Source organism: Taurulus bubalis (genome assembly GCF_910589615.1).
Source record: "Taurulus bubalis genome assembly, chromosome: 7".
Lineage (NCBI taxonomy): Eukaryota > Metazoa > Chordata > Actinopteri > Perciformes > Cottidae > Taurulus > Taurulus bubalis.
Genome location: NC_136595.1, coordinates 22,331,907 through 22,355,978, shown reverse-complemented (window position 1 = coordinate 22,355,978; position 24,072 = coordinate 22,331,907). Strand labels below are relative to the sequence as shown.

At 41.8% G+C, this 24,072-nt stretch overlaps 1 protein-coding gene across 1 annotated transcript in view; it reads right to left on the bottom strand.

Annotated features, from left to right (window-relative positions):
* glis1b (GLIS family zinc finger 1b) overlaps positions 1-24,072 on the bottom strand; it is a gene marked incomplete at its 5' end in the record, with an annotated part of 68,812 nt that overhangs the window by 25,522 nt on the left and 19,218 nt on the right. The window contains 2 exons of the mRNA XM_079220811.1: positions 10,562-12,005; positions 13,311-13,503. Of these exons, the coding sequence (XP_079076937.1) occupies positions 10,562-12,005; positions 13,311-13,503 (1,637 nt within the window). The remainder of the gene's footprint in view (positions 1-10,561; positions 12,006-13,310; positions 13,504-24,072) is intronic.

The window sequence follows — 24,072 nt, the reverse complement described above, 5'->3', positions numbered from 1 at the left end:
ATCACAAGAAAGTAAAGAGCTCTTTATTCAATTTATTGCACAAACAAGAAGAAAGTGTGCTACTCACTCAATATGCAACATGTTTCGTGACTGCATTTCATTTTGGTCTATTGAGGCTGCTGGCAATGGAGAAATTGGCATCTTTGGACATTGCCACAGGTTTGGAAAGATGCCGCTGCTCTGACAACTCTCGACATTAACAGGTCATGCTTTAAAAAGAAGAAGAAATCCAGAAAACCAACGTGTATTGCCAGTAGCTAATTTCCAATGATGTTGTACAGTGCTCTTTTAAGAAATGTGTATTCTCGCTGTGATCAAAGAATATGTCATGCTAATGTACACAATTTAATATCAAATGAAATGCCAACAGGGATACTTTTCTCTGTTGCATTGACATTTTGGGATTTCAGAAGGTGCGGCGTTTGTCTTTTTCCAATCGTGTCTATCGGCATAACATTCGTGTGACAACCTGATACAATAAATACCACAGTTGAAGTCACAAGTCGTGTAACTTAGAGACTTGTTAGGTAAAGAAATGAGAGCCCTTCTCCCCTTTTTGGCAAACCATCCGTTGTCCACACAAGGCAAGAGTTGACACAGCTGTCCAAAGACCTACTGTAGCATACACTAGGTGACTCTATAACTCTGACGTGACAACAAATAAACACTGCAGAAGCCCAGTGAGCTGCCAAGCCAAATACCTTGAGGCCAGAAGCACTGTAGTATTCAGACAGAAAACATGCCAGCAAAATTAAACAATAGGTCAACATGGCATTATGATCAACACCAGAATAGGCACTCAAGCAGGGTGTAGGGGAAGAGAGTGCATTTGTGCAACCCTCTGGAGGGGGAGCAGAACACAAAGCCTTCTGGGTAAAAAAAAAAAAAAAAGCAGCTGTGAAAGAAATGTGGTGCAACGGTGCCCCTTCGATTAGATTCGTTCTCTCCTCAGCATGCCAAGGTTGTGTTCTTTTCTGCTTTTTCAGGATCCAGTTTCCAGTTATGTGGATATGGCTGGTTGCAATATATCAGAATGTGCTGGATATTCAATGTGTCAACTCAAATCATGCCACAGGCGTTCTCAGCGAGCACATCACCATTCATTCACATTTCAATAAATCAATATACCACATTTCAGTATATGCTTCTCTATTCATATTCAATTATTCAGTCTACACTAACACGCTTGTGCCCACTGTCCTATAGGAAAACACATTTATTTGAGCACAAAACCACTCCCCATTCCTGTGCAATTACGACGGATTCGAGCTATCCACCAACGGCGAAAATCCTGAGGTCCCACTATTCACTGATATTCTAAGGTAAACCTTTTCATGGGATATTTCCTTCAAATGTCGCATATGTTTATGCTAGCCGTAATATGAGTCCCAGACTGGTACTCGTACACAATTTGCCAGTTAAGAGTGCAGCACATTACAATAGAGCATTTTCACCAGATATAATATGCATTTCCTGGCTGCACTTTTAAGTCATGCATGACCTGATCTAAATTGCTTGGCTTCCTTTCAGAATAAAATTGACATACTGGTGATACCCGTGTATTGTTGGTTTTGCCCCCGCTAAATGACAGCTGCTACGTGACACGCTATGAAAGAGCGACGGTATGAGAAACTGGAAGAACAGAGGGAAAAACCAAAAGGATATGCTCTGACTTAAAGGCTTCATACATCTACTGTAATTCTGCCCGAATAACTGAACCAATCTGGTTCTAAACCCTGCATAAACCTTTTTACATCGATGTTAAACCAATTCCAAAGCTGAACAGACTGAATGTGAAACAGATGTTTTTAGTAGTGAACAGAAAGCATGAGGGCTTCTTTCTGGAGACAGTTAGGAGATCATTGGGGTGTAAACCTCTATGGGGGAGAGGTAAATCCCAACTTAAATGTCAGTCTTTGTAGTGCCAGCTCTTCTGGGTCACACAATCATAAAAAAGGGTTATAAGAAATCAGATCATTGTGTGTTTCGTGTCCTTATATGTCCCCCTGCAAAAGATTTAAGGTCCTGTTTTTCAGTTTTTTTTCTCTCATTATCAATCATTTCAGTAAATGTGGATTTGGTGAAGACTCTCTGTTTTGATATATATGCCATTTAACGCCACAATCCAACCCTTAATATTCTTCTTGGATCTCTCCATATGGATCTCTCTTCACTCTGTCACTCTCTAGTGGGCATTTGAAAACGCACTGAAGGTCTTGACAGTGTAAACACTCACAGGTCTCAGCTCGGAAAGTTTGGTCAACTCGTAACAAATACTTGTGTGCAACGGCTGTGCAAATGATTCAGAGTCCGCATTCAGTGCATACCAAATCACTTATCGTGCATAACGCCTTGTGATGAATTCTGGGCAAAAATGTAGTTTTTTTGGGATGACATCAGTGGAGCTGAATTGCCTGTCTGGCTCCGTTTCTTCCAGCCTTCACTTCTTTTCTCAAACATTCAAATTAAACCCGGCATACTAACCACAGAACACCGCAGTGCATAATTTAAATTTGACACCCTAAATGTAAACACGTCTTTCGCTACATCATTTATCCATACTTCTCTTCGTGTTTATTTTGCACGGTAGCAACTCATATATATATTAGCTGCAGGTCTAGCCTTGTCTGGTGTGGTGCGGTGTGGGTCTGGCTGGGTGGAGGGATACTGTCGTCTTGGGTTGTGGTGTAGCCCTGAGGCAGAAGTGGTCCCGTTGTGTATGGTAAGCGATGTGAAGGCGGCCAGGACTAGATGTTGCTCTGGACTCTGTTCCATGCGGACAAGTCAGCAAAAAACTAAAACAAACATCTGGATGCTTTAAGAGATTTACCTTTGTTCAACACACACACACACACACACACACACACACACACACACACACACACACACACACACACACACACACACACACCTAAAAAGTTCAGTGGGTATGTTTATATAGTGGCTGGTGTGGCACAATTTGTGCCTGGACAAAAACAAGGCCAGTGTGTAAATGTGAGGAATGGGAGAGGATGGGAGCCTCAAAGGAGAAAGGACCGGTTATGTCTTTGCCTCGTAAAATGCCACAAATATACTTTGGCTATAATTATCTGTTTGACAGTTAGGCACACCTCCACAATGCATATGATCCATGAGGGTATACAGCAACAACAAAAAAGCACTACTATTGAGCACAAAAAGGGAAAACCTTAACGGTTCTATATATGGGAGTCAGAGCATTAATATAGCAGCAAGCAACTATTTCCAAAGTAAAGCTATGGTGGAGTAATGTCTACCTAAGCATAGAAAGAAGGCGCTCTACCTCCGTTGTGTTGTTATCCAAGCTTCTTCTTTGTTTACATGGCTGGCACGTGAGTGTGTGTACCCAACTGGGTCGCTCATTGACGCCGCTCAGCACTGTTACAGCCACTAGCGCTATAGTGTAGCCATAGCCTAGCGCCCACCCTCCTGTTCCACCTCAGTTAAAAACTGTTAGCTGCAAGCGCCGGCTCAGCAGATATTCTCTTAAATTTGTTAAAAGGGTCATGACCTAACAAGGCGATCCCCACGGCTCTTCTCCATCCATCCTCCCTCTGCATAAACCGGGTTTGCGTCCCTGCAGCAGCCCCCTGAACATGACGGAAAGCCCTGAACACCCACCCCAGCTTCTTCTATCTAATGTATTAGTAAACTGATCTGGCTCAGTAGAGAGGTTAAACTGATTAAGATTTTGGATGGGACACAATTATGACACAATCTCTGTGCAGCGTATAACCAGCCCCAGCCCTGGGTCTTCAGGTTTCCGATACCAGAGCGTGATTAAATGTTCAGGAAATGGGGAAACTCAAAATATCGCATTCCAGACAAATGCAATTAGAGTGTATCACATGTAGTAAATCCTGCATGCTTTGATACCTGGTTAGGAGGGTGAGGGCAACTTAGCTTGAGACCTTTCATAGCTTGAGTTCGTTGAAGCAGTGAGCAATATGTTCAAGAAATGCTTATATTGTGAATGTTATACTAATATATGCTATATTTCTAAAAGTCACAATCACGCAGGGGAAAAAAAGTTTGCGTCCTCACACGGGTGTCCATAATGCATGCAGGGTTCATACACATTTTGACCAATGGATTTCCATGACTTTTCCATGACTTTAAACCAAATTTCGACAACCAAACATTTTGTGAAATCTCGGTGTATACATGAAAAAGTGAGAAATTGTAGTATTTAAACTAACAATGAGGATTCCACAGCATACAGTATAGCTTAAATCACACAAATGAATGAGAGACAATAGTTTGATTAAAAGAATAAACATGTATATGGATACCTGCTTATATTTTGAGCGTCTTTCTTTTAAAAGCATATTAAATATCCTAATCCCAGCTAAATTTACTTTTCTAAAAGTTAACTAATACAAAAAATTGTAGTAGCAAATTGTGATTTATAATTATAATCCAGTTGCATAACCTCTGCAACAGCTGATTCTGACCTGCAGCTTTGACATGCCAACTTGTGATGCTTTTTGGCACAGGTTAGCGTGCCTTGAATACAATACATTACTATGCAATACGTTACTATGCAAAGAATGAACATACTTTAACATTTTTGCACTTACAGGAAATCCTAATTTTATCACATTCCTAAAAACCCGTTGACATGTTGATAGGCATCATACAGAGAGAGAGAGAGAGAGAGAGAGAGAGAGAGAGAGAGAGAGAGAGAGAGAGAGAGAGAGAGAGAAACTTTAACACAGAGTTAAAAATGTAAAACTTTTCAAATAAATAATTAAGCGTGACCAAAACTAGCACAGTCCTAAATTCTGATCTAAATGATAGATAGTGGGAGTGAAAAAGAGGAGTGCTGGACTACATTACTGCAAAAGATTGACTGGAAAACTTTTTCCCGGCCTGACAAGAAGTTGGCCTGGCCCACTCGACAAGGAAAACAAGCAAGATCCATCCATCCAGGGCTTTCATTCGTATGCCAAAACATCAGTCGCATAGCCCCTCCGCCAGCAGTTTCATCATACCAATATCACATATGGACAGTGTTGTGTTACTGTTAGCATGACGAGCCAGGCGGCACAGCAGACCTGACAGGAAGACGGAGGATAACCACAGGATGGGGTTATGGGTTTGTAGAAATAAATTAAGACTATCTAGCTACCTGATGAACTCATTTGCCTGGGGAGTGACTGACAAAGTTAATTTTGGAAATGATTTAACACGCAACAGAGGCAATGGACTTTCTGATAAAAGTGCAAGACGTTGATCCCCGCCAAGTCTTTATTTGGACCTGATTAGGTCTTTGCATTTGTGCCAATTTAACAGACTTCAGGAGCTCTGTTTCCGAAGTGTGCAGTTACTACTCCTGACATGCTGAATCAATGCCTTTTCTCGCCTATTGACCTTGATTACTTCTAATGAGCCATATACAAACCACTGGAGTGAATATGTCAGTGTACAGCCTGAGGAACTAATTATCCTGACTGAGCCACACTATTTTGTGTTGGTAAATTTGGTTTACATGTATGCCTGAGTTCCTCATGTCAGTTTAAATGTTTGCGTTAGTTTCTTTCGGACACGCAATTCTGGAGATTTCACTTGTTTTAGATCAACTGAGGAATGACATGCTACTTTAAAGAATGAGGAAAAACATTTTGCAGAGATACTTATTATATATGTATGTATGAGCCTCTTTAAGGAGGCACTTTCAATACATTTTCACTACAGGTAGTTTTGGGCTTTGCTGCTTCAGAAGCTCGACTCTGAGATTGTGGCCTCTAAGTTGTGCGGACAGGCCAGAGTGTCAGCGGCTCATACGGATACAAACACATTAATATCAACGTCACTCGCCACCCGCACCCAGTGCCCAGACGGCTCCAGTTTCACGTGGCATTCAGAGGAAAAGTCGGGTCATGTGCTGAACCTCAGTTTTAATTAGCTAATGGCACTCCCTGTTTCATCTCCTGGGTTGAGCTGATTGCTCACAAAAGACTCCATTTACCCTGAAAACACACGCCATCTTGGCACTGACCCGCGCTCCATGGCTCAACGTCTGCTGCCGATGGATTTTGCCACTCTCCTCCAAAAAGCAGTCTAGTAAATCTAAATATATATATATTTTCTGGTTTCACACCAGTGAAAAAAAGAGGGAATTCCATGATCCAAGCTTTTTTTTCTCAGCGGGCCTTAGCATCCAACTTTCCTTCAACAAGTGGTTTGAGTGTGTCAGTGAGTGTTTTGGTGTTTGTCTTTGTGCGATCGCATGTGTGTGTGTTTGGACAGGGTCCAATTAAGCAGCTAATGCTGGCTGTTTTTTATCATTGTGAAATGGGCGGCTGGCTTTCTGCCTCGCCTTTGGCTCTAACATATCACTAACACTAAAGTATGTGAATCTACCCTTTTATGGAGGAATTTTCTTTTACTTTGAAATAGTTTGTCAATTACATCACATCGATGGTATGAAGCCTGGGAGAAGAAACTAAGAACAAAAAAAGAGATTCTATATTACTATGGACATGCTGCAAAAATGTTCCCCTTTACTTAATAAGATTTAAAGCAAACCTAATAAGTATGACTTCTCAGGCAGGTGAAAAAATAAAATTTTAAATGAAGCCATAATATTGTATCCAAGCCAAAACCATCTTAACAGCACCACTATCGTCGTACCGTGCATAATTCACCCTTAAACTGTGCTTAAAAATACTGCTTTTCTGAAAAGATTCTTACTTTAAAATCCTGCATGTTAATACGGTAGCGTAACAAAACCACTGAATCGTGTTTCATGCCGTGTTTCATCCCACCATAACATATCCTAAGCATATTATTGTTTTAGTACCAAAAAGGCAATGCCAAACTAACCCAAAAACTCTACGCTACTCTTGCTGGATATATTTTTAATATTTATGCAGACACAGGAAAAAAAATGCAATAAACTGAAACAACAAGTGAATCAGGCATGAAACACAACAGGATATTGCAGAGAGATTATGTTGTTTCCTCTTCGACCGTGTGTCCTGCAGTGCAGCCCAGGGCTAGCTGTAATTGCCGGGGAGAGGGAACCAAACATATTTTGTAAAAGGGAGCAGCATTTGTTTTAAAGAGCCACAAACTCAGCCATCTACATTAAGAAGGAACTTACTTTTTTTTTTAATACAGAATTTCTTAAAATATGAACCAGGTACAGACTGTGACAGGCTCGTGCCAGGGGTCAGAGTCTGACTTGTGATAATGACTTTTTCCTGCCAAGAACGCAGCATGAAGTAAATGCTGTGCAGCTGTATGAAGAAAAAGAGATACAGTATATATATATTGAGCGAGGGAGGCAGAGGGAGAAAGAGGAGAGAAGTGTGTTATGTTTGGATGTGAGGAGAGCCCCATTTCATGAGCACCCGTCGGAATCTGCTGCTGGAAAGATAACAAAGGGATTACCTCTGTTTTTTCCATAGCATTTAGTCCTAAAACAGAATGTCTCTTCGGCTTCCTCTTTACGAATTTCTCAAATTCTTGAATGCCTTTGTCTATTGCATGAGCACAACAAACACAAGAGGCACCAGTGCTTGTGACCAGAAAGCACACAGGCCCAAACACAAAAAAATAAAGATTCTGGATGGACTCAACTGAAATACATGAGCATGCACCCTTTCAAACGCACACAGAGACACTTAGGGTGCTTTTCAATACGCTCACTTGTGCTTCCTCGCATCCTTTCTCCTCGCTCGGCCCGGAAATCGTGCCCCTTACGCCATCATGGAGGATCTTAAATGCACCGCAAGGAGACGAGGAGAGAGGAGGCTTCTGGATTAGCACCCACCAGATAAAAGAGGCGGTGATACACAGGGAGAATAATCTCAACCATGGCAGGACTCTACAAATGTAACGGGTCCTTTTGTTATTAAAAAGTTAATAAGATGATACATTTTCTGCCCTTTACTATTTGTGTAGCGCCTCGTAGGGCGGTGTTCGAACTGCATTCGTTAATGATGTAATATTATTAGGCCTATATCAATAAGAATCCTTGTATTCAGCACAAGTTTTCTGTATTTCACGTTGTCATATAGATAGAATGGACTGCGTTTGTGTGTTTATGATAAATATAGCTCAATCATTTGTGGTGCTTAAAATGATATTATATCTATCTATTGATGTAGCCTGGGTGTTGAATCAAAATGTTTGACATCCGAACACGTTTGTCACAATATGGCACGTTGTGAATTTAACAATAAGTAAATATATATAAGTTGTCATGAACACTGTTGTGCTCATCTGACAGCAGTAACGAAACGATGGACAGCTGATGCAGCTGTTTCACTCGTCCTAATCATCTGACGTTGCTTCAAAAGAACGTCTTCTCACGGTCGAGACCAAAATGTAAGGAGAGGAAGTGGAAAAAAAGGAATTACGGCGATGCGTTCGCATATTGAAAAGCACCCCTGGTTTCCCATAAGTATGTAGTACTTACTTAAATCTGTATAGACTATATACAAACACAAACACAGTTACAAATACACACAGAGAGCGTGTTTATTTTATCTAGCCCTCCAAGTTTACCTGCTGAAGTCCCAGATCAACATACATTCAATCCCTGCTGATTAGATGTGTTGATTCAAGGTCGAAAACATTTCACATTTCTGTTTATGCTCGGTCGGAACAGCCGGGGTGTTACAACCCAACGTACTGTACTCGGAATAAATACTTCCTATTGTGAGAGTCAATGGAAACAATATTCCCATCCCCGTCATATAACTGCATGGCTGTGAATACGTGCATCTGTGTGTGTGCTTGAAATAAGGGTGATCGGGAGGTTAGGGCGTGTATCAGCGTTTCAGAGTCCCTCATGTCGGCAGACAGAACCCAGTGGCTCCTCTACACTGAGCCGAATTGTTCCAGTGCTCACATATGGTAAACATCTCCAAAAACACACACGTACACACATCTTCACAGTGACACATTCAAGCATACACCTACATCGTATGAACATATAAACATTCCCTCCGTGTCTATTTGCTGTGTGTCACCCAAATGTCACGACAGCTCTCGGACTAAAGCCACACCCGCACAGCGCTACAAAGAGCAGCAGCAGCAACAAGGGCAGAAAAAGAAGAAGAAGAATGAAAGCCTTTAATACAACACACTCCTAAAGCATAATCAACAGCTGGGGAACGTACGACGCAGCAAATTACTTCCAAATGTTTTGTTCACGCTGGGCCAAGGAAGCAGAACACTAATACCCTGGAGTGGCGTAAAGCAGGGAGAACAGCAGCAACAGTTGAGTTTCAATCGGCATGGTATCACATTTCTTATCCAACTCCGAAGAAAACGGCCATAGAATACAACTTTTCTATGAACAGACCCTCACCTCAGATAATTTGACAAGGCACTGTTACTTAAAAGAAGAAGAAGAAGAAGAAGAAGAAGAAGAAGAAGAAGAAGAAGAAGAAGAAGAAGAAGAAGAAGAAGAAGAAGAAGACGAAAAAAGTCCATGTCTTGTTTATTTTTCTAAGAATAAAAAAGCCTGGAGATAAAACAGGTGCTGTGGAAATATTGCAGTCTCAGCTTTTCAATAATTAGGATTTGGAGGGGTTCCTGAACTTGAAGAGGACCACTTCTGACAGGGGCTTTGGGTGAAGCCGTGAATTGAGCAAGACTAGTAAATGTTACCGACCATCCCTTTGTGGCTCTCTTCTCCAGACTACTACATTTCTCCTCATGTTTGGCTTGTATATGAAGCCAACTCACTTAATACTTGTGGGACAGCTAAACATTTAAAGCTCCCATTTAAAAGGATCAAGTGTAGGCATTGTTTGGTTATGTTAACCATATGTGTTGGCTTTTCATGATCTGAATCCAGTCTCAAAAAACAGAGTGCTCGTGAAAATAAACATGGCTTCGCCCTACACAAATTGTGGACTAATTGTGTATTTGGACTAAATTATTCTTACGGTTGGAGGGCTTTTTCCATTTGCTACGGGACGCGGGGGAGTGACAGCTTGACATTGATTAGTGTGTTGACTTGTGGAATTGGAGCCTTACCTGTAAAGAATACAACCACAAATCTATTTATACTGACGAGGTAGTGCTGCTCTTACAGCAGCTCATACTGTATCTTCAGAGGACAAAAAAATTATGTATTTGTTTACCTGTTCCACTAAAAAGTACAGGAATTACAATCATAACTGTTTGTCAACCAAAACAAAATAAAGGTTTCTGTTGAAAATTAATCAGCAGTGAAGCAAGTCCAGTCTTGTTTTTGGACACAATGGACTTGTATCTTGTTGAGGAAAAATCCTCTTGTGGGACTGCATTACTTTGTGAAAGATGTGCTTGTGTTTAATTCAAACAGAAAAACATTTTTAACAGATGGTTGCAATTATGGGACAAACTACATATACTGAACCAATAATTACAACCAAATCCTTTTCAAGAAGAAGAAAATATTAGTCAAAGTTAGACTGCGGACTATGAGGTGATTTACGATAATACTGGATATGTTGTGGATACCAATGACCACAGGTGTCTGTTTTTTGGGGCCTGGCAAGTGTTGGCTGGATAATTTGACAGGATTATGATGACTCACCATACACTTGTTCGGTTTCTCTCCGGAGTGGACTCTCATGTGAATGAGCAGTTTGTAGCGGGCGTTGAAGGGTTTGTAGCGACGAATGCAGCCGGCCCAGAAACAGGTGAAGTCCTCACCTTTGCGCTGGTCGATGTGGACTTTCTCAATGTGCCTCACAAGCTCCTCCTGCTGCTCGTACGCAGCACTGCAGTCAATCCAGCGACACACCTGCTTATCAACCACTGCTCCTCCTCCGACTTCTTCCCGTTCTGGGGCTGTTTGAGACCCAAGAGGGCTTCCAGAGGTCGGTTTGAGTCCCAGGGAAGAGGTTGGTGCGGTTTGCTGGCTCTGGTGGTGCAGCAGGCCCCCAGGACTGGGCCCCACGTATTGGTGCAGGTGGTAGGGTGGAGGCATCGCAGAGCGAGAGGGGTGGTGAGGCTGACGAAGGTGCCCGTTGCGCCCACTCAAGTGATGGTGATGATGATAGTGGTGCTGAAAGAGTTCGTCTTCGCTAGGAGAAAAATCATCCAGAGGCTCCTGCTTGAGGACAGCCCCTGATCTTTGGCCCCCGTCAAGGAGAACCCCAACTTCTGGCCCCGATTGCAGCATCCCAGACATCAGGGCCCCACTCATCAGTAGCCCCAACCCGTCCGAGCCTCCTCCTCCTCCTCCTCCTCCTCCTCCAACACCTCCCGCGGCAGCTCCTCCAGCCCCACGCCCAGGCAGCATGGAGCCCCGCTCCTCACACAGCCCCTGGCCTTGCTCCGGCTCCACTGATGACACTGAAGAGGAGGACGAGGAGGAGGAGGAAAGGGACAGCAGGCAGGTGGCAGGTGAGGATAGCTGACAGCTCTCCTGTAGCGTGGCCTGCTGGGGGCTGCCGTGAGGTGGGGGCCTCTGGGGGGCTTCCCGTGAGCAGGAGTTAGAGAGTGGCGATGTGGAAGAGGAGGAGGAAGAGGAGGAGAAGCCGGCACTGCTGGCGTGGTTGGGCGAGAGGTTCGTGCGGAAACCGTTGACGCAGGCAACCATCGACATCTGGGAGGAGGAGCAGATGATGGCGGTGATATTGATCTCCTCGGAGGAAGCGCCGGTAGCCAATGGGAAACCTGTGGTAGCAACGCTGCCAGCAGCGGAGGTGGATGGTGAGGCCAGGGACAGGCAGCGCCTCCTCAGACTGCTAGCACTGAGCAGCCGCGCTGAATGACGGGAGCCAGTCGGGGACAAAGCCAGCGGGGAGGAGCCATCTTCATTATTAAACGGTTGCACTGCGTTCCCTGACACAGCGCTAACTACACCGTTCACATGGCATACGCCACTAGCGCTGTTGCTAACATGAGGCTTGTAGCCCATTGAGTTCTCTTGTTTGATTGGGTAGGGGAGTGAGGAGCGAGTCCCGTTGGCACCACCGCAGCCCAGGCTGGGTGAGGCCCCCGGCAGGGTCCTCTGGAAGGTAGAAGAGGATCTGTAAGGAGAAAAACACACAAAGAGGAATATGAGCGCTATTAGCTCACAGGCTGATGACAGATACTGGCCGGTTCATCCTTCCCACCGGCAGCACAGTCAGAGTTTAGCCTCTTGCTAACCCCTCCTCCTCCAATCATTCTCTCAGTTTACATAAAAACCCTATCATCCTAAATGAGTCTCGCTGATTGATAATATTTCAACCAAGTATTTCATACATCATAAGGGACCTTATGGAAACAAACATTAACACTGAGTCGGATTCAGTGACTTAAGGTGATGTTGAACACTTGGTAGTATCCACTGCTGATGATGATGATGATGATGATGATCCAGAGTGTTTTCATGAATAAATGAAACCGGATCTCCTGGTAGTGAGAGGATATGAATGGGCATTTATGACTAAGAATAGAGAGAGGGGGAGGGATGGATGGCTACTGAGACCGAGAGGCCACTGGCTAGTGTCCCCATCTGACAGGCTTTGATGACACAAAGGGGTTAAACCCAACCCAATATTGGGGATAAATAGGGAGTCACCTGTTTTGGTGGCATAATTGCGGCCTATGAAGGGTCACCGTTTACAATACTGTGTATTATGGTGGGAATCTTTGCCCCACTGAATGGGGAACCCAGGTCAGATTTCTCCATGCGTTGCTGTGATCTCCTACATAATCATTCCTGTCATTTGGCTCATTATGGATTTTGTCCAAAGCCCCTGAGTGATGTGAGAAGAGCTCTCTTTTCTCCGGGCTGTCTCATGAAGGTATCGTCTTTGTCCCTTCCCCTGAGCGTGATGGGGGGGAAACAGAGCTAATGCTAGCTAGGACTGGAAAAAAGCCACTGGCAGACTTTGTCATCGTTGTTGTTAATAAAGACTCCCCCCCCCCCTCTCCTTTTCTATTCAGAAGCACCATATCCTGTTTGGCTACAGTGAAAATATTGAGAGGCCATATGAAAGAAGTAAATGGCCGTCCAGAATCGGATGACGAGGGAAAAGAAGGGACAAACCCCACAACATAGAACTTTACTTGAAATACTTTAACTGGACCAACGGTAGTCAAAGATCGCACAACAGGAGCATCGCATTAGTGAAACATAAATGTTGTACTTTGAACCCCATCATGTGTTTTATGAGACTGGGTAAAGCTTTCCAGCTACACATGTGTACATCTGGTTCACAATAGCAAAGATAATGAAAAACACATTGTACCTGCATAGTTTTTGTAATACTACACCAAACAGGAAACATTCAAAAATGGAACAGGTACAACATTTTGATAAAACGGCAATGATAGTGACAGTTTACCTGGTGTCCTGGTGAGGGCCGTCCTGCAGAATGAGGTCGGGTGTAGGTCTGTTGCTGTGGAGGCTCTGGGTATAAAGCCCCCCTAAATGACCCCCCACTAGCAGTGGCAAGCTCTGCCCACATCGCATCAGGGTGCCCTCAGCGTCACCCAGCTCAGTGTCTAAATCCTTCTCTGAGCAGTAGGGAGCATTCGCTGAAAGAAGAGCAGAAGAAATATCACATAACTGGCAAAATCCTCAATGTGTGACACAATGTCACTCTTAAATGAAATTTAAAAAATGGGCTAAGCAGAGTGGACCCAATGATTACTGACAGCCCTGGAAGAATAATCACTTTATAGTGGGATCCATGCCATCAGTGACATGTTGAAATCCTATTAGATTATGCATATTCTCATGAGGAATAATTGTTGGCTGCCACCACTGTAGTATCTAGTGATATACGGAGAGCTCTTTGGCCAACTGATGACAGGAAGAATAATGTCTGAGAGATTTATTGCCAGATATTATTGCTGGAGTAATTGAGTAATTTTATTCCAAATGGCCATTGTCCATTTTGCAAAAATAAACTAATTTAAATTAATGTGCCTGGAAGATCCAGCCAGTAAAAGTTTAACCAATGTATAAATAAATAATTAAAATCATATGCTGTCCCTTTCTATTTACCATCAGTTATTCTAATTTTAATAAATTAATAATTTTGTAAAATTGATTGATTTAATTAATTAGTCATTTGAGTTAAATTGGTAAATTATTAATAAAATATATATATTTAAAGTGTGATGAAAGTAGGGATCTACTCTAGAAGTGCGATGTGAAAGGCAAATGGACTTTAGATTATTGATGAGGTTTCATTCAAAAGGCTTCTTAGGTTTTTAACTGCGGTGGAGGAATCATTTATAACAAATGAATGCGTAATAAATGCACAAGACCTGTTTGAGGAGGAAAATTCATGAGAAAATAAATTTGTTTCTCAATTAAAATGGCTTTTTTTAATCTGCATTTATGTTTTTGGATCAACTATAGTGTGATTTATTCCTCAGGTTCAAAGCATCATATAACTAAGCACATTTTAAAGATTTTTCTTTTTATCATAATTTTTTTATTGACCGACTATTTGAGAAGAAATAAAGGCTTTACGAACGGGACCCAAAACAAAACAAAAATAGGAAAGAGAGATGAAAGTGAATGAAGGCAGGGCCTCGATGTATGAGGCGATATTTGTGAAAGGTAAGCTGATATCCCCACACGCTCATGTGTAGGCGGTCACGCGTCCCCTGTTCCAACTTTCCTAACTCAATTTCTCAAATTCAATTTTCTCCTAATGATGTTATTGACAATCTTATCACACACCATGAGCTAGTATTAATAAAGTCACCTAAACACCCTGTATGTGAGAGAAAGCATTCAAAAAGGTACTGGTGGGAATGGATAAGGCCAAAAAAGAATTTAACTACATATGAAAATACTTAGATAAATATTCAGTAAATCTGTATTTGTGCAACAGTGGAAAAAAACAAAAAAGACTAACAAAGGAGAAAGATATTACAACATGAGTAACAAATGGCAAAGGAGAGTAAACAGTAGAAGAGAGAAGGGGGGCTGTTTGGGAATATGGGAAAAAGGTTACAAGGACGAACAAAAGACAAGAGAAAACAAGGGAACTTTGTGAGCCATGTTATCCTCCGTGTAAGAAACATCTTTTCACAAAGCCCTCCTACAGTTGATGTATCCTTAGTCTCCACTGCATTTGTCTTGTCGCGGGTCATGGCTGAAACACAAAGAAGTAGAAAAAAGGCCAAGCGAGCAACGCAAACAGTGGAGTATCGCCGGGGGACCGTCGGAACAGCGCTGGTTTCACTCAAAGCCGTTAACAGAAGGCAAGATGTCTTTTAGCTCTGGTCTGTTTTCAAGCAATACAAATCATCGTGTTTATCAAATTTAGGATTGTTCCGTCTTTTTTGTTTGACTTTTTTTTTCCCTGCTCGTTGGCTGAGCGTTTACAACTGTGTTTCTGTATGAACGTTTCAAGGCCCGCTGATGTGAAGCCAAGTATTGCTCCGCCTCAAGTCAGGAGTAATTCAATCAGGATGGCCAGAAGTGACATGAGTCAGGATGGAGATGACTAACATCATCAGAGATCTTTTAATTAAGCATTGACTGTCCATACGCATGCACACAAAAACAACAAAAACAACCAAATAAAAACATTGTCATCAGAAAGCACTGGATGGCCTGGCAGCCGGTCAATGAGGCCTTGACTGAATGCACATGCTCTCTCTCACACACACATATCTTAGTCACCACTTAGACCCAAACAAGGAAGCCCGGTAAATGTAACCCCAATTGTGAGACAATGCTCGCTGTTTCACAACACAGAAGGGACGCTTGCCAGGAAAAGTCCACCATGTAAATGAGTTAGACATAAAGAGAAGACAGGGAAGATCCCAGAACACTGATTACCTGTCTGCAGATGATTTCGCTAAAACTTGCAAATAATACAACCATTGTTTTCCAGCAGGGTTGTTTTTTTTTGGTGGGGGGGAGGGGGATATCACTTGAGTCTTCACTGCCAGGACTCATTGAGCTGAGGTTGCATTGAGCTTGGTTTTTGCGTGTATTTTGCAAAACACTACACCTGGTATTAGGTCTGGCTATGGTACCTCAATACTTTTTTAGCATCAACTTCCGAAATTTGACCCAGTTCACAGATAAAAATGAAAATGTTGCCCGTTTTAAACTATTTTATGCAGGCAACATTCTTGTACGCCCGTTTGTGTTTATTATTTATTAATTTGGAACGTTACACATCTTTAAGGAGGTATATTTAACAGTCTGAACATGAATATAGAATAAAACAACTCTGTGCGACGTAAAGATATAGTGGAGTAACGTCTACTTGAGCAGAGAATGAAGTCGCTCTCCTTCTGTGTGTTGTTATCCAAGCTTCTCCTTCCTCTGTTGACATAGCTGAGCCGGCTGCTCGTGCTTTTAGTGTTTGTTAGTGCACGTGAGCTCCACTGGCTCCCTCACTGTTGCTGCACTGCTCTTATACAGCGGTAACGGCTCGTAGCGCTGTTAGCACCGTTAGCTATGAGCCATCGGCTTGCCATCGACATGTTGGGAGCCGTTGAGAGGCTAAATACTCCTAATCCCAGGACTTGTGCCTTTAAATATAATTTAAATCATATTGAAAGGGTTTTGTGAAAATTATATAAAAAGTCAGGCATTGTATCTGCACTAGTATAGAACATTTTCAAAACACACACAACCCTACCTGTTATTATCACTAATACTAAGGTACAAAGGTACACTTAGGTAGGTGATCTGAGTGTACATACGTGAATACATTAATCAGTACATACATAAATTTGGGAATGTTGGATTAATAGACCACAATGCTGTTTAGCTGCATCTACATAAGGCAAGACTTTACATAAACCTGTAATAACTAATTTTGGAAGCAGTGAAAACAAGCTCTTAACACAGATATATATATATATATATATATATATATATATATATATATATATATATATATATATATATATACTGTGTGTATATATATATATATATATATATATATATATATATATATATATATATATATATATATATATATATATATATATACTGTGTATATATATATATATATATATATATATATATATATATATATATATATATATATATATCTTTTTTTTTTTTAAACACCTATTTAAACATCCGGCAGATACATAGATACATTAGTATTTGTTTGGAGTAATGTGAAAGGTGTTCAATACGGAATGCAGAGCATATCTATGGTCTACAAAACCTTGCCTGTGCTCCTGTATCCAACATTTATGATGATTGCTGCGAAAGCTCAAGTGGACTCAAGTTACTCCATCCTAGAGACACCTTCTTAGTGTCTCCAGGACATTAAAGTTAGAGTGTTACATGATTGTTAAAGGTCTTGCTGCAGAAAGTTAGCGCTCCAGTGATTTAGAGCTTTGTTAGATTAACAGCATCAGTCATGCTCTGGTTGGGGAAACGGGCTCCTCGACATATGGTGGCTTGGATGGGACCCAACAGTAAATTCAGTTTATATTGAATGTGCCATGGTAATTTAGCGCCGAACATTTCATTGTGTGTTAGAGGCTAGTTTGATCAGGAGGTGGAAGCCCGAAAGAGCCTCGAGCTTTGAGGTGAAACGTTAGCTATCCTGCAGCAGTGACAGGAAAGAGGATGTACGATGTGTGGGTTTGTGTGATTTAATAAACTGAATGAGTTTGAGAACGTGAGAGCGAGAGAGATGACCAATCTTTTTTTGATTGTGCAGAGTTTATGGGTGGTCTGTTCAGCAGATGTGTGCTCATCATACTTTACATTCCTTTGGCTCTGGATTTACATTTTTTTCCCATGTTATTTTCTTGGGAAAACTTGAGCTCTTCCAAAATCCCGCTCTGTGAAATCTTCTGAAAAATAAAAAAGTGACGATTTTTGACCACTAGTCTATGGAACAATGTCTTTGTATCATGCACTTGCACAAACTCACTGGCATTTTATCCGCTGGTTTCACGCTAAATCAAAGATCAACAATTGGTGGCATTAGCAAGCAAAGCAGCATAGCGATGCACCCAAAAAGGCTTAACTTAAGATGAATGTACATGATACAGGTTTAAAAATAAAAGGTCCAATAAACCACCTTTGCAAATGTTTTATGAGAAACAAAATGCCTTCACCATGTTTGTTTGACCTCAAGGATACACATGTAAGAAATACTAAATATAACTTTTTTTTGTTCAGACGAAAACTTCACAGGGGAACCTTTAAATTGATCTCAATCTGTAGGCACAATAATGTAAAAACAAATCCTTGTATTTACAGTTAATCCTTGCAGATTATCCATGAAAATAGAGTTTACTATTGTGTCCAAGTCTAGTGAGCACTTCAGAACAAGCAGGGTGGCGATACTACTCTGATAAAAACACAGTTGCAAGCGTTCAGGCCCAATTAGGAGTGATGCTGTAAGGGCGTGAGATCAGGAGATCAGGAGCAGAAAGAATCGAGGTAGGATGGTGCCAGAAGCACTAGGGGCCACATGTTGTGTTCAGTAAAGAGACCACGTACAGATGTGCTGGCTCATCCTCACAAAGAGCCACTGATGTCAGCATTGACAACTAAAGACGCAAGCACAAATAAGGACTCTATTGCTATTGGCCTCTTAAACCACCACCCTAAAAAAGAAGAAATGCACATTTTGTGAGCAAGACACAATCCCTGTGGATAATATGGTGTCTAATAATGCTCTGTTACATCTTAAGTGGGATCTTCCGTTCCATAAATGTCATCACATGGTATCTATTGCTCAGACTGCCTCCTCTCCTGTATAATTAAAGGAGCACGTTCTTTTCAGAAAGCATCAGTGCAGGATGACAGTAAACTGAGGAGCTCAGTGAAACATATAAGAGGAGATGTACAATTAAAGGAGCAGTATACCAGTTTGCTTGCTCCACTGCACATGAATACAAAAATGAATGCTTCAAACAAGAGTGTAATTATAAAAGGATAAACGTAGTTATTTGAGAACCTGTTTTGGGACATGTATGATTATTTTTTGGCTTAGGTTGTGGAGGGAAACACGGTTCCAATCACCCTGCAATACGCCTGCTCTGATGTCATCCATTTGTCACGCTTCCTTCTTGTCAGAATCCTGTGGGAACACAGCGCACATAGGCTGTAAAACTCAGATGCATCACGATCGTGATCGGAAAGGGCTTTCTAATCCGGCTCCCGCTGATTAATGCAGCCACTGTGACCATGGAGGCTGAAAAATAAGACAATACACAGGAACAATGAACGAATGCAGACCCGCTAATTCTGATGATCAGGGTTCGACTCACTCTTTAGTGGAAGGTTGCGGTCACTGTGACGGTGATTACATTGATGGTTGAACACGCTTCACATACTGGATGAATTTCACATTGGGGATCATGGCCAGTTAGGGTGCGCTGTAACTGTACACCTATTCAAGCTGCCTCAGGGGCTGATGATCAGAGTCATGTTCAAGTTCAGCACTGTTGTGCCTTGGCTAAAAACTCTCCCCTGACCTCAGTGACTAATAAATGAGTAATAAAGCAGAGCAGACACATGTCTCCAATTTAGCAGAACTTAACCCCTCTGAAACAACATGGTTATTATCCCAGGATACGCAGTTATGACTGCATCACCATACAAAGCATTCCAGTCTATACAGTAAAGATCAAACCACATCATCACATAGTTAAATATTTCGCTGTCTCCCTCAATGAATCGCAATCTCTGGTACCATTATTCCTCCACAGATAACACCAGTCCTCCATCTGATCAGCAGATGGTCTGGACAGCATTATTAAGTGTAATTGGTGGTAATCTGGGGCGATTTTTTATTTCGGTGACACTTCATTTTCTATAATTCTCGCCTCTCCCTTTTAAGTCACCTAAGCGTTGTGTTAAGTGCCAGAATGAGACTGAGCTTGTGCCAGCGTTTAATGCGTTCAAGTCTTCAGAGACATGCAGGCCTCAATGAAAAGCAGATGTGCAGATGGATAGATGGTTTAGGGAGAGGAAAGGGGAGCGATCAGAGGTGTACTGTGCTTAAAGCAGGAGGGTGTTTGGAGGGAGGGGGGGGGATGGGATGTCAGGAGTGTGATACAAACATCTGAACCCAAGGTACAACACGCTGCCAAGACCGCAAGACAGATGCCTCTGGAAATCCAATGCGACACCTCAACTGGCCCCACTTTGGCTCCATAAATCATAACATTCAGCACCTAAACAGTTAATAATGATCATTGTACTCCTGTTTGTGCCAACACCCCCACCTGGCATCGGACTCCCCCTCTCTATCAACATTAGACAGGTCAACAGTTACAAGTGTGTGACAGCAAGCTGCGGGACGCTCTGGTTGTGTGTCTTGTCCTGTGCAGATGTTGTGTATTAGCGTCCAAAGCCTTTCCCAGCTTCTCCGAATCTCATAACTCATGTCTATATTTGTGTCTGCGGCATAGGCCCGGAACTTATTTGTTTGCTTAGTAATAGATGTATGATTGAAAAACCTGAGGGCACAAGAAAATGAAAAATAACAATGTCTACGAGGAAAGCTCCTCTTAAAGCAGGTGCGTAGCCAGGGAAGAAGAAAAACTATTAAATTACTGTCGGAGCACAGAGATGTCAGTGTTTTCGTAGCAGGATTACCAGTACCAGAGGACATGAGAACTTTCACAAGGATAAAATCAATTTGTTCCAGCTGATTTTAGCTGCTCTCAATCCGGTATCTTTGTTCCTCCCTGTTTTGTTATGATCAGCTTGGTCGCACAATAAACTCACACCAACTTAATAAAAGTTGAATACAAAAAAGTGAAGAAAAAGGCACTCATGTGGCTCCAGCTGGAAGCCTCGGTTATTTCTGGGTACAACACAAAAATATCTTACTCCCACCCCAAAAGAGTAATAACATTAAAGAAATCATTAGCACACACAACAAGTGAGCCCAGTGGTCCAAGCAAACCTCTTTGCGGATACGTCTGGTCGTTCGTACTAAGTGGCTACAAACTTTGCAGTCATACGGATGAACGCAGTGGTCGACAAATGATTAGCTCTCCTGCCTTTTAGAAAAGAGGGCGCATGTTGTGGGAAGCAGGCGTCTTCATAATACCAGGCTTTTCAAATGGCGCTGTGCGAACCGCAGTCGTGAACACAAACAAATAGTTGGCAGCCAACAACACTACCACCCCCAACAACCCAACCAACCCATCCCTTTCCAGTGCCATGTTTGGTGCCCAATGAGTCCCAAAGACCCGACCACTCTACCACATGCCTTAAACACAGGAGAAAATGTTGGAAATGTGGGATTATGTGACTCCACACACGTACACAAACTCCTCTCTGTCTCTCTCTCTCTCTCACACACACTGTAAAAATAATACACTTACACTTAAGTCTTACAGAGGAAGATGCTCTGGATGCCTGTGGTCATTCCTGATCTCTTCCCACAACATCCGACTAACCGTCACAGCCAATCAATTCCTCCGCTGTCCTCCCTGATTAACATAATTAAACCTTACACTTGTGCATGTCACCACCTGGTGGTTGCCCCTTGTCACTGGTCGTGCCCTCCAGGCTATCCCTGGAGGTGATCCACATCAATGGGAAGAAGACAACAAATATATACAATGGTCTTAAGAGACAGATCAGCAGATAATAAAGTTTCAAGCTCAGATCAGTCAGTCAGAAGTAACATAATATTCTGTTTGAATTTCAAAGCACATCATTTCAGACTGGCCTCTAATGCAGCTCATTATCAGCTTTGTTGCATGTAATTCCTCAAACTGCAAAAAAAAAAAAAGGATCATATTCAGTGACAGAACTTTCTATGCTTCACATTGTTGTATGTTTTAATGAGCATGATAAAGGCAGGCACATTATGCACAATAATGTGGCAGATTATTTTTGTCAATTTTTCAATCTAGCATATTGTTCCAGACATCTCGTCCTTTTCAATTAAAATCTGTTTAAATGTATAATGGTTGTTCACACTGGAGAAGTCACAGACCTACATTGAGTAGCCAGTTTATTAAAATAACCTCAGTGAAAGACGTGCCAAAATCAACAGCCCTGCAGTAAATCCTTCTAACTTTGTGAAGGTTTTAATTTCCAGTTATTGTTGAGACTGTTCTGATTCAACATAATCGTCATTTTAGAGGCTGCAGAATGTGTTACTGTTGAGCTGTATTACATGATGCTGAGAGGTGTCGCTAATATTCAGTCTACCCTCTTTGTTCACTAGTCTTTGCTGGGTGAAGGTAATAAACGGGCCACTGAGTGAATATTCTGAGGGGCTGATGTATAATTTCCACATAAATAAATGTCAATGTTACTCTCTCTCTCTCTCTCTCTCTCTCTCTCTTTTACAAACTAATATAAAGACTGAGTCGTTGCAGTCCCAGTTTTTTTGCATTTGCTATCCTAAACCCAATGTCAGCAGGTCTTAAAATCATTATCTGATGCACAGGAAGTGATGCGTTTATGTTTCCAACAGCTATAACAGAGAGAAGATCAGAATCAACAGAACTGAGTCATTAGCATAAGCAACAATAACCACATGGTGATATCTAAACAGAAAAAAAAACAGAGCCCAGCATACAGAAACACAGACTTAATCACCAGGAAATCCAAGGAGAAGACCTCGTCATGCTCGAAGACAATGTTTGCACACTGACCTCTGAGAAGGGCAGTACAAAAGCACCACAGCAATGATTGATTATCACAAAAATAAGCATATCATCTATCCCCAAGACCTTTTTAGATCGTTTGTTTTTAAAACAAAAAATGTGCGTCGTCAACAAACCACTTTAAAGCAGCTAGTAGCCACAATTCTATACTGACAATCACTATCATAACAAGATTTTGCCCACAAATCTGTACACTGCCAGGATTAATCACAGACAGTCACCATGTTTTACAAGGAGTGCTCAGGCAAACCACATCCTATAATTTGACGACAAAAAGTCACATAATTGTAAAGGCCAAACAGTGTACTAAGCATCAGTCCGGCCCACAGACTGACTTGATAGACCAACAGACTGACAAGACGTGATGCACTTGGCCGGCAGACTCGACAGGGACGTCTGGCTTAGTGACAGACACCTTTATGGGGCTGGTGAACAACACGGCTCCATGGCCAGGCCAACAGTGCTGAAACCTCGGCATGGGATCAGGAGGTGCTTCAAAGCCAAACAAGAGGCTGCTCTGTTTGGGGAGGCGGCAGTAAATACTGGCAGAGCGATGCCAGTCGAGAAAACTGACGAGCATTCGGGCACCGCTCCCTCAGAGAAAGTGTTAAAGGTGAGACTGGCACACTTCAACAGAATCAACTTATTTTCTGCAATAACTAAACACAAGGAGTGTCACAAAGTACTTAAAAACATTTTAACATCACTGTTTATTTAAGAAGGCTTTAGATCTTGAATCTGTGTGTGCACACGCTACTTGAAATGTTTTTTTCTGTATGTGTGTGTGTCCGCCCATGAGAATAACCAGTGTATATAAATCTGCTGTACAAAATAAACATGGAGATTTAGTGCAAAAGCTGCGTTTTCCCCTTCCGAACAATAGGCCTCAGTTGTCCCTGTGCCTGTTCCAGTCGTACCAAAAGCCAGCAGACGTCCCACTGAAACTGTGGTGAAATCAGATCCATTTGTCAAACATCAGCATGGCCCATATTTGTCACAATTGCTATATAAGCACAATAAATCTGTTCTGTTGAGGACGGCTGGGTTATTAAAATAGCTTTTTTCAAACAGAGGTAATTTAAGATGACAAAAAAAGAGACTCATGAAAAAACAAGAAAGTAAATAGGATAAGGAAAACTGAACCATGTGACCATTAAGTGTTTGTCTCTTTTGTTTGTTTTTTAAAAGTCACTAAATATTTGACCACAATGAAAAAGAATGCACACTACATGAACCAAATAAAGTTAAGTTTATTATAATACATGTTTGCAGTGGTCTGGAAACTGCATTATTATCATGATCCTTTTTATATGAACATACAACTCATGTATATTAAGACTTTGATTAGTTTGATGCAAATTACTACTCATGTGCAGCTAGTTAAATCTTTATTGTATTTCATTAAACCTTTAGCTGAACTTAAAACATTTACTGAGGTTGTCCTCATTTACAAGTCACAAGTCAAAAGCAGGTGTAGATAAAATATATAGATACAAACTGGGAAGTAAA